The 12,206-nt window shown below is 31.5% G+C and overlaps 1 protein-coding gene across 1 annotated transcript; it reads right to left on the minus strand.

Annotated features, from left to right (window-relative positions):
• Positions 1 to 1,789: 1,789 nt before the first annotated feature.
• LOC113521395 (tonsoku-like protein) lies at positions 1,790 to 11,052 on the minus strand. The gene is made up of 10 exons (XM_031912839.2): positions 10,880 to 11,052; positions 10,454 to 10,658; positions 9,954 to 10,143; positions 9,107 to 9,341; positions 8,438 to 8,550; positions 7,776 to 7,962; positions 5,490 to 6,867; positions 4,648 to 4,823; positions 3,748 to 4,456; positions 1,790 to 3,192 (listed from the first exon to the last, which is right to left on the minus strand). Exons 1-10 carry the CDS (start codon positions 10,980 to 10,982, stop codon positions 2,847 to 2,849), a joined length of 3,642 nt encoding a protein of 1,213 aa, XP_031768699.2. The 5' UTR covers positions 10,983 to 11,052; the 3' UTR covers positions 1,790 to 2,846.
• Positions 11,053 to 12,206: the final 1,154 nt, after the last annotated feature.

Below are 12,206 nucleotides of genomic sequence, written 5' to 3' on the forward strand. Positions count from 1 at the left end.
ATATACTCAGTGCTCGCAAGATTGACCTCCATGCGAAAACCATTATGATTATTTTGTTATAAAATTAGGATCAATTTTATAAAGTAGAATCTCTGAACCTACCTCTAAAAATAAATTTTAATTTTAAATAAATATATATTTATCACATTTAGTAAAATATTTATTCTAAAGACCGATATGGATTAAATATCTTATAAATTTAAGCGAAAATTATTTATAATTTACTCTATGATGGTCAATAAAACAATCATTTCGAAAAACATTCATATTAAACTTAGATTAAGATAGGTTTAGAGAAATGGCGTCCCAGAATCGACGTCTTTGTCACGATGTCAGTGGGTCAACCAACTGACTCGATTTCATTCCCACCTATCATCACTCACTGATAAGAGATACTCCGTTGGCGCACTTGTGTACCAATGTCAAATTATTTTCACACTATTTAAAAAATAAAATTATGTTTCGATAAATATTTCAATAGAAGAGTGTTGTTAAAAAAATTACTAAATAAATATTAGACATTATATTCGAATAAGCAGAAAATATCTTAATCCAATTTATTCAACTATTTACATTTACAAATAAATACTAAACAAAAATTATATTTATTGACATTACGGTAATATTCCTTCGTGTATATTATTTATTACTTATTTACTACACCACAAGTACTATTCTAAATCTGTTTACTTCTTTTAAATTCTTTGCAGCATATGCATGTATGCATATTGCACCATGGCCATAAATCCAAAGTTCATTATTGATGGATAGGTATGTAATAAAAACGATTGATAAACAGATTTGGCTAGTTTTCTACCATAGATTAAGGATAAATTCTCGGTTTATGAATGTATGAAGTATTTAGGGTAGAGGCTTAGGTAGAGATAAGGAGAACCATCTCTGTGTAAAAATGTTTGTCATAAATAAGATTAGTTCCACAAAAAAAATTTAAATTGTGGCAAAACCAGTTGTTTTAATTTAAAAAGTAACTATTAAACTGATTTTGATAAAATTCCTACAAGCCCAATCTGTATTTATTTCCTTTCCGATAAAAGAATTCCCCCTACAACAGCTAGAGTTAAATGGTAACAAACATAAAAAAATAGAACTATTAAGAACTTTCTTCGTTTTGAAGTTGGTTGAAACGGCATTAAATTAGAATGGAACTGCAGTAGCAGGTAAATAAATTGTCATAGAAATAAACAAGGAAAGCAAAACTTCCGCTTCTTAGCAGTGCACTTTTGACAAGAAAAACCTAAAATAAAAAAGAACAGTGATTTGTAATTAATGTTATTTTAAATAATACTATTACACTTTTAATTATGCATTAAATAGTAAACGCATACACATACACACACACATGTATACAACATTTTTCAACTTGGCATACTTCACTGCATTACCAACTGCTAAATTAATAAATTATAATTACTCCTATTTCTCCATATGAGGCAGTTCTCCTTACCCCTACCCTTCATATGAAGGGTAAAAACATTAAAATAATTTGTACTATGAAATTATACGATAACGTAACTGTAAGAGTTTTGATATGTAACATTTATATTTATGACGTTTTCACTGAAAACACGAATTTTCACAAAGTACTTTATAAACTTCACATGAACAATTAATGAGATGAAAATTTAATTATTTCATTTCTAATGGGCGTTTTTATACTTTTCCGTGGAACTTTACGATATGCAATACTAAAAATCCCTCTCCTCAATTTTGAATTTAGAGTTTAGGGTTATAGTTTGAAATTAGAGTTTGGAATTAGAGTTTAGGAGTAGAGTTTTGGATTAGAGTTTAGGATTAAAGTTTAGGATTAGAGTTTAGGATTAGCGTTTAGGATTAAAGTTTAAGATTAGAATTTAGAAAACTCAAAAGTAGTAAGTTAAATTCGCAAGTTAAGTAAAATTGGGGGAGAAGGGATTGTTAGTAATGCGGATTATCAGTTCCATTGCTAATAATATACCCTAACAGGTCACCCTCCCCGTGGTCTCCCCGGAAACCATCGTGCTGAATCCCAAGTGTATTCATCACGATGGACTAACTGACCTGCCTTTACATCCTCACCTATCATCTATCATTGGTGCCCCGCCAGCGTATAGCCCCGTTAGCGCAGGCGGGGTTACCATTCCATTATCATCCATTAAAAAAAAACACAAAATTATTTAGAAACAAATATTTAAAGCTGTTCATATATTTATTTGTATATTACAAAACTATAAAAAATAATCATCACCATTTTTACTTTACTGACACTTTGTGGTAGAGAAAACTTTAATAAGTCTATAATGGTAATACGCCATTTTGTGGCTGCGGCCATTTGTAAACATTTATTTATTTATTTATTAGTACAAATATGTGTACATGTCGGACTTAATGCTTAACATGTAATTTATTTTGATAACCATTTTAACAAGGTTAATAAAATATATACAATACTTCATCTTGTAACGGCAATATTACAGCATAATCGGTTAAGAAGAATTGGTCCTAATTTAGATTGCTAGATTTTACCTAAGTATACAAATTAAGTTATATATAATAATAAAAAAATACGTCGGCACTCCACGATATCGTGGACGTCCGTGGTAAAGTATAAGCGTTCATTTGTACGATAATAACGTGTAAGTTCATGATAAATCGTGCATGGTAAAGAATAAAAGCGCCCAATATCAACTGAAACGTTTTATGAACGAAATAAACTAATAAACTATTAATTCGTTTTTATAAAGTATAAATATAAAAAAATATAAACAGTTATTATCAATGTCAATGATTTCATTCCTATGCATACAAACAAATTATACACCTAATTCATATTACACTAAGGCACAGTTTCATTTAGCAGTGAACTTAATTACACCTCTGTCGCAATGTTCTATGACGCCTCTTCCTTTAAAACAGTTCAGCCATGTTTTAGAAAAAGCCTTGAAGCTCTCTCTTTCTGCGTCAGTTTTTGAGACAGGTGTAAGGTTAATCTCAGGAATACATCTCCCAAAGTCTATAGCTGGTAACCAAACATGGAAGTCCGAGTCAGGTGAGTACTTGAATATGTCTTGACAGCCATCTAAATTGATCTGAGGCACTGGAGGCTGGCGTTGTAACAATTTCTTCAAGGTGATAAATGTCAGAAAGTTGTTCTTTAGCGTTATGGACTGTAAGTGCTTGGCGCGGCCCAGAGATCTGGAAACATATAGATATAATAAATAAAAGCGTGAACAAACTGCAAAGAGTTCATAGACATTATTTCTCTTTCTAATATTTTTAATCTTTTTTTTTATTTCTTAAAGGCTATTACTTTTTTTAGGTATATCAGCCCCATCGTACCCTAAACTGATTTCTCTGATAATCTTTTGTCTATTTTGCCTACTTACGGAAAGAGAGGAATTATTGGGCATTAAAATTAAAAAAAATTATATAGTTTTTAAAATAGTAAAATGTTTAACTAACATTCTTTGCTTGAAATTTTCAAATACTTTTTTTTCTATCAAATTCCAATGTCTTATTGCATGATTAACGTTTTATTTCACAATAAAGATTCTTGATATAAAACTGTTAAATTATATTTGAATTTTGACAGGTAATGAAAAGATTGCAAGTTTTGCAGCCAGATTAAAGTGCAAAAATTTTTTTCAATGTTCATTTACGCATTTAATAAATATAGAACAATGGAAGAGAAAAATATTACGCTGACCCCAAATAATAATTGGGATAAAAGTAGGACATTTTAATACTAACCTGAATATTCTCATGAACTGTCCATCAACTAATTTACAGTTGGACAAACTAAATCGCCGTATCTTCAGATCTTTAGCTGAATCCATGAAAGTAGCTAGGCACCCTACCACACTGCCTTCCACGCTTATATTGTCCAGTTCCAAATCCGTTAGTAAATTGGGATTCAGTGACGTCACAAGGCAACTGATCATTACTTGTTTCACCTCATTATTACTTATATCAATCGATTCTAAACTATCAAAACTCATATTAGATTTAACAGTTTCATTTATAGAGTTCTCTGTTATTCTACAATTATTTATTTTAAGTACTTTTAATCGTACATATTGGCATAATTTCACTACATTTCTGAAGCCATAATCCGATATTGGGTTGCCACTTAAGTCTAATTCTTCTAACGTTTGACATACAGGTCTTGTGGACTTTTCGAAAATATTTAACAGGTGTTTTGTCCCGTCGGCGGTGATATTGTTTATGCTAATATCTAAAATGGATAACTGCTTCATTGTACATATACTTTCAGCTAAATATTTGACGCCATCGTCTCCTAAGTTATTATCAGAAATCATGACAGCTGTGATGTGTGTTTGATGGGTCATGGCGCGAAACAATGGCCTTATTTGTAAGGATGATAGTGTTCTGGCGCCGAGTGCGAGTCGATGGGTGGTGTGACTTCTGCCGACGGCCTGTTGGATTTCTTCAGATGGTGCTAAAGATCATATTTAACAATAAAATTTATTACAACAATGTAACGAAAATGGAAGAACTAAAAAACCTTCACCTAAATTTATAATGATAATCCTATTTTATTTTATTAAAAGGTAAACATTTAATGATATAGATTACGGTTACTTTCCCTTAAAAGATTGGTCAAAACTGCGGGATACAGCTAGTACTTACATATTCCCAAAGCGTCGCAGCACTCCAAGTACCTCTCTTCAGCGGGCGACGCCTTCCAGTTGGTGATACAAGTTTTCAGTTCTGGTGATGCCAACACTAGGCTTAATGGGTCGTCCTCTGACAGTATAGCGCCGTCAGAAGTCATCAGGCTAAATACTGGTCGGACGCCTGTCAATCTGAAAGTAAAAGTTATTATAATTCTTTTTTTTGTTATACTTTATTGTACACAAAAATTACAATTTCATAATTTATTGTAAATAAGGCGGCGCAATAGGTGAGTTTAACTCTGTAAGAGTTCTCTTCCAGCAAACCCTCAGTGGAAAAGAGCATTAATTAATAAATCTGTTCATAAGTTAGAGCCAATTCTAAACTATTTCTAGGCTGTTGTGGTTAACACAACACTAGATATGCCTACGTATTAGAATCCAATTACTTTTATGTATCTTTAAATAAAAACAAAGTCGCATGCTGACTAACATTTTGTTACTACTTGATAGATATTATTACAAACTAGAATTTTAGAAGCATCGCCTGTGCGGAACCCAATAAACAATCAAAATTATTATCAAAAAATCTTTTTTGGTGTCTATTTAACTCGTTAAGAAAAAAGATACAAAATTTATAAAAGTACCAACACAACTAGTAAAAGCTGGCATTAATCAATTAAGATTTTAAAATCAATATTTAATATGAATAGAAATTGATAGCAAAATAGCTAAGCCGATAAAAACAACACACAGGGCACTTATTTATTCGACTAAAAAGTCAGGGTTGGCCACAAGCATATGAGTAAACATATATTTTAATGTCAATTATTAATAAATAAAACATTTTTTACTCACTTATAATATCTAGATTTCACTTCGTCAACCAGCCAGCTGATTGTTAGCTTATTTATAGTGTCCAATTTCAATGATATTAGTAACACTTTATCTTCCACCTGTACCTTTACAGCAGCAGGAGGTAATATCTGCGTTTGTATTGGCCGACCATTTTTAGACGATTGAACAATACTTATCGGTTGTATCACATTCATTGGCTGAACAATGTTAGGGTTTATGTTTTGCACAATATTAAAATTATCATTGTTGAAATTCTCTCCAGAAGATTTTCTTGAAAAGGAAACAGTAGGTATCTCGCATCTATTAACTCTTATGTTTCTAGTCATTTCATTATCACTCCCACTATTACTTGACTGATCAGCATCCCTCTTTCTTTGAAAACCAGCTTTCAATAGAGTGCTTTGAGTCTTCCAACGCCGCTTCATATTCTCTCTACTATCTTTAGACTTAGAATCATTTAATTCATTTCTTATATTTCTCATAGAGCCAACATCACGTTTTTTAGGGCTAACATTCTCATTTCTAAAACTATCAGAGTCAGAACTATTTTCATTTATATCTATTACATTACTAATTCGCAATTTATTTTGTTTATTACTCTTATTGTTTTCTACAAGAGGCTCAATCTTATTTATTTTATCAATATTGTCCTTTATACTTTCATAAGATGGTTTTTTGGCTACAACAGTCAAAGGGTCACTAAGTTTTCTTTTTTTTCCCTTACTCACACCTAAATCATCATCGAGCCAATCGTCATCAACATCATCAGGGCCCAAAAGTGCTGGTTTAGGTTTTGATTTTATTATATCAACCTCTGGTAATTCATCAGTAGTTCTATTTCTTAATGCTGATATTGCGTTTCTATACTCTATTACACCCGAAGCTGCACTTTTGCTTTTCTTTGTTTTAGAATCATCAAAAGAATCATTTGAATCATCTGATGGAAATGCAGTTTGATTTCTAATATTTTGTGATAAATTTATATCATCATCACTATCGTCATCAATAATATTTCGTCTTTTAAATATAGGTGATTCTAATTCTCTTATCCTACTTGTCATTTTTGACGTGCTAGGTGGAGTGTTATTAATAATTGGCTTCACAGGGGTCTTTGATTTAGATCTATTAGGAATTTGGTCTGTTCTACTGTAATCTGTTGTGTTAGTCTTGTCAATCAAATTATTTATTTTATTGCATATGTTGTTATATAATGTCTCTTCTTCTTTTATTAATATAGTTCCAGTACGCCATTTTTGCAAGACATCCAATGGTGTCTCACCAAAGTCAGTTTTAAGGGTTGGCAAAGCACCTTTATCTAGTAACAATTGTACCACTTCTAAATGACCATTGCTAGCTGCGTCATATAATGGGGTTATACCTAAAATATCCACAATTTCAAATGATACTTTATAATACGAGGTCTGTCCGGAAAGTTCGTATAAAAGTGTTCTGGAATGCGAGAAAGATGGGGAGGCCAGGTAAGCGCAGGACCCCTTCCTTATGTCCCTAACAATGCTTCAGTTCTGGTCTGAACTGGCTTGTCACGCCATCTGTGAAGTTACCTCTTAACGAAACCCCGTCGGCATGGAGCCCGCTTCCGTTGAAGAGCAGCGCGTCGTAATCAAGTTTCTCTCGAATATCGGCAAGAATGGCCGTGAAAGCAAAGAGTGGAAGACATCCGGGGAACCACGAACAAAAAAATCAAGAAAATCCCGCTCAAATGTCAAGACAATGTTGATTGTTTTTTTCGATGTTCGGGGGATTGTCCATCAAGAATTCGTCCCTCCAGGCCAGACAGTTGATACGTCGATGTGCTCAGACGCCTCAAAGCTCGTGTGGCACGAGTTCGTCCAGAATTGGCGCGAGAGGGGCGTTGGATTCTTCACCACGACAATGCCCCTGCCCACACCTCTCTTGTTGTCCGTGAGTTTTTGAGTAAAAATTCCATTACGGTGACCGAACACCCCCCCTATTCGCCGGATTTGGCCCCGTGTGACTTCTTCTTGTTCCCAAAAACCAAATTGGTACTTCGGGGGCGGCATTTGGGGGACATAAATGAAAAAACCTACAACCAGAGGACTTTCAAGGAGCCTTCTCACAGCACAAGTGCATTATTCAAGTACTTTGAAGGGGATAAAATTGATTTATTAAAATTTATCGTATAAAAAAAAATACTATTAAAGCACATTTTAAATTAAATGTATCATAGATACTGCACTTTTCGTATGAGCAATGTTACTCTAATGTCTTTAACAATTATAAAAACATATATAGCACTCAACTTACCATCACAGTTCGACCCACCCCTGTCATTCACAGTACCACCGTTATTGATTAAAATATTCGCTATTTCAATATGTCCATGTATACATGCTTCATGTAAAGGCATCCAGCCTGCATTGTCTCTTACATTTACGGGGTGACCTTTAGCTATTAACCTTTCTACTAACAATTTGTTGCCAGATATACATGCCTGGAAATTAAATAATATTTATGTAGAAATAGTTAACGCAACTGTTTTATGAGCTTAATATTGACGCCAAGCATACATAAAATGATATTTATAATAACCAGAGGGAGACTTTGTACAAAAGTCTATTGCTTGAGTACCTCTGTCCCATTCGTGTTTCTACCGTGAAGCAGTTGTGTTTGTATGGCTGTGTTTCGGTTTGAAGGGTGGGATATGGCGTGAATTTACTGGGTACAGAGGAATAACACCTGAGTCCTCAGAAATAGCAACGCATGGGGAGGTATCATGGGCGAAACAGTATACTCTGTTATGTCCATGGTGCTGCTCATGTCTATAGGCGACGGTTACCACTTTCCGTTTACTTACCGCTATCAGGTGGGCCGTCAGCTTGTTTGTCAATCTAAGTAGTATAAAAAAAAAATTAACTGTTACCCTAATATATAATATTAGCATGTATTAATATAATATTTAAACTTACCACATGCAGTTGTGTTTCACCTTTCATATTCTTTTTGATGGCATAACCTTTACCTCTTTTTCGGGTTTCGCGTGTGGTTTCCGTTACATTTTCTTCATTGGTATCCGATAAATCTGAAACATTAATTAATCTCTTATTACTTATTTAATCATTATCATTGCTGTGTGTTTATTATTCCTATTCACAATGCATGATTACAAATTGCTGTTAATTTTAATATTTGGATAAATTTCGGATGAAAATCAACTTTTTATATCTTATTACTTATGATGATATTAATCATCAATAATTAGATAGAAAAAGCTTTTAAATAAGCCAATTAATATATATATTCTGAATAACATAAATTTTCCCACGATAGTAAAACCCTATTCAAGTTGAGACTTGTACAATTAGGGTATTTCCGTGGCCGTTAATTTCGAATGTTCTCAGCAAAAGGTAAACAATATTTCATTAGTATGTACATATTTATTACATGTACTTCAAGGATATAAAACACACAAATTTTCTTATTTACTTGTCGCAATAAAAACGGTGTTTATGTTCATAAACGTAATCATGGCATGATTGTAACTTAATGAGTGTTCACTTTTAAAATTAAATTTATACTGTGATTACATGCAAATGGTAAAAACGTGTTTAAATAGATTTAAAATTATAATTTCTTACCTGTGAGGTCATCAAGACATATATCGTCGCCAATGTGTGTGGTATCCTCATCGCATGCGCCAGCCGAACTTTGTTCATCTTCAGAATTTTCCAAATTATCGAAATCATCATAACCTAACATTCTCAATTCATTCTTGGTACTTTCCATCTTGTCCGTCTCATCATACTCCTCTTGATATTTAACCAGATTCTTTAAAATTCTCACTTCATACTTTCTTTTATTCCATTCTTTTGCCTATAAAATATAATAAATTGTTAACACATGAAAACTTTTTGTTATTTATAATAATTTGAATTTAATAAAAAATAAAAACTCATTCTTTTTCCAGCTGTCAACATGTCTTTTTTATAAAATTTAAAATATTTAAAATATATTTAAAATAAAGCAAACACAGCTAGAACACTAATATAAATAATTAGCAAATCATATTGTTAATTTGAATTATAGACAAATCTTGAACCATAAAAGCAGTGAATTCTAAATTAAGAATTTGACGATTATCACTATTTTTACAGAATCTTAAATATAATGGATACTAAAATAGTTTCATAAACTGTTTATTATTACCTTTTTAATATCTATTATTTAGTTACAATATTTATTTTCTTTTCTTTTTTATACCACTGGGGTGCAAACATACAATGTTTCTAAAATTATATATTCACCAAATATACATTAATACATAGTGTATAAATATGTAGTATTCATATTAAATATACATGTATAAAACAAGATAGTGTAAATGTATAACATAACAGTCAATTTGTGTAGTAAAAGATTGAAGTAAATTTGCTTCTTTTTTTATTACAAATTTAAATACAGTTCATAACACTTCAAGCTACTTACAGCATTCCTAGCATCCAAGCAAGCTTTTTCCACTTGTTCATATGATTTCTTCGCTAAGAACAATACTTCAGCTATATTGCATAGAGTGGTGTAGGCCTCTTTGGGAACATCCCTTATCAGTTCATATTCTTTCTCATAATAATGCAAAGCCTCATTATAGCGGCCCATGTCTTTGTATGTCTGGTATAAACTGTAATAATAAAATATAGTATTCATCATTTAATGTTCATTCATATAACATATATGGTTATTATATGTAGTATGTATCTACTCAAATTTCTCTTTTAAACTTTAACTTTTTATTTAAAGTTTTTATAAGTTCTTTTTTTATTCAGATAGCAGCTTTTAATTTCGTTACCATCTTTGGTAAAAAAAAAAACAATGAAAAAAGTACTTCTGCACTTAGGGCAATGGACAATACAAAATTATAACTCAATTAGCTATTCTGCTACAGAACCCTCTTATGAAAAACTGCAATTAAGTATATTACACATACATACCTGACATAAATGGGTATTAGAGTTTTCCCACAATCACCAGCCAATTCAGCGTGGTCCAACATCTTAAGATAGTATTCAACAGCTCCAGCGAAGTTCCGAAGATGACATGCACCATCCCCTAATTTCTCATATAATTTTTTAAATGCCCCATGATCATTAGGATCGGTAGATATAAGAAGATCCTCTGTGTAGCACATAGCCGCAACTGTGAATGGTATTATTTTGAAATATTAAACAATCTTGACTAGAGAAATAGTTTTACATTTTTAGTTTATTAAAATATATTTATATTAAAGGAATTATATTATATTAGCAAACAAAACCATTTCAATGTAATTTATTTGGGAGCTATGATAATACAGTATTGAATCTGAGAAAACCCTCTTTATAGTTAAGATAAACGATGATGATGAATGAATAACTAACCAACTTTAAGATTAGACTCAATATTTTCTCTCTCCTCTTCATCAGGCGTCTTCATTTTCCAAGCTTTCAGCAAAACTTGCTTAGCACTTTGATAGTCTGACATTTTACACAAAATGTCAGCCTTAGATGATAGTGTTTCGCACGATTTGAGAACCTAAAATATGCCATATATTAAATAATCAATAAATAAATAAAATACTAAAATAATAAATAAATGAATGAAAACTATTGTTCCTCTCAAAGAAAGATACAATTGCATAAAGATATGTATACAAAATATCAGTATTATAAGAAGCAAAGAGGCAACAATGGGCTCATAATCACAAATACAGTAGTCTAATGAAATAATATTCTTTGAAAATTAACAATAATTATCTTAGAATTCTAATAAAATGCTTTTAAAAGATAAATAAAATAAATCGAAGGAATAGGTGTTTGTTTAAACATTACAGTCCAAGAAGGATTTGTTTTACAGTTAAACAAATTAACTTTAATTTTATACATTTACTAGTAACTACCTCAGACTTTATATTGGTACAAGATTACAACACAGGCACTATTCACCAGGAAAAAAATTAACAAAATTTAACATGAGATTTTTATACATTAAAACAGTCACTTCAAATCTATCAGTTCATTTATACTACAACATAGTAGTTTCAGCTCAGACCATGAAGCATTGTAAGAAAATGTTACCTTATCCTCAGAAACTTTTATCGACTGGCAACCTCCAAAGCGATTGATTTATTTAAACAACTCAGAGCCATGTATATTGATAGTCCATTCCATTTTTTTATTTTGTGATTGAACAGACTCAGAGATGAAAACTAATATTTTAACATGAGATTTGTAACATTAATTATGTCAAATCATCAGTTTATTTCATACAAATCATGTAAGGTACTGCATATTGATATGGCTTTTTTTAAGCAGTCAACAGCTTTTTCAAAGAAACCAAGGTGTTCTTGTACCACTCCTATGTTCAGGAGCAGCCTTGCACGCATGTCCATCAGTTCATGTTTATTTATCTTCCCATTCAAACTGAAAAATAATATTTTTAAATAATGATATTATATATGTATGTTATTAATATATTACTTTTTTATATTATTGTATTTACATGGCATATTAATATCCTTTACTTTTTATTTATTTGCTCATTACATTGCACTATCAATTATATTTTCTGTTATTTCTGTCTATGATTAACTGGTAGATAGTATCATTTGGTGTAAAGTCTGTCTTTTACAATATCTAGGTGTATGCAATAAATAAATAAAAAACTTCAATACTATGAATATATTTTAGAATTGTAAATTAAGATTGT

This window comes from Galleria mellonella, unplaced genomic scaffold (genome assembly GCF_026898425.1).
Source record: "Galleria mellonella isolate WM207_F2 unplaced genomic scaffold, CSIRO_AGI_GalMel_v1 utg19, whole genome shotgun sequence".
NCBI classification, from domain to species: domain Eukaryota; kingdom Metazoa; phylum Arthropoda; class Insecta; order Lepidoptera; family Pyralidae; genus Galleria; species Galleria mellonella.

What these genes read in the sequence shown, in the direction of transcription:
- LOC113521395 (XM_031912839.2), bottom strand. Translation starts at nt 10,982, where the DNA reads ATGTCAGACTATCAAAGTGCTAAGCAAGTTTTGCTGAAAGCTTGGAAA. An exon ending in GGGTGGGTCGAACTGTGATG is followed by an intron (nt 6,868 to 7,775) that starts GTAAGTTGAGTG and finishes TGGATATTTTAG; the next exon opens with GTATAACCCCATTATATGAC. An exon ending in CTGCGACGCTTTGGGAATAT is followed by an intron (nt 4,457 to 4,647) that starts GTAAGTACTAGC and finishes TATGATCTTTAG; the next exon opens with CACCATCTGAAGAAATCCAA.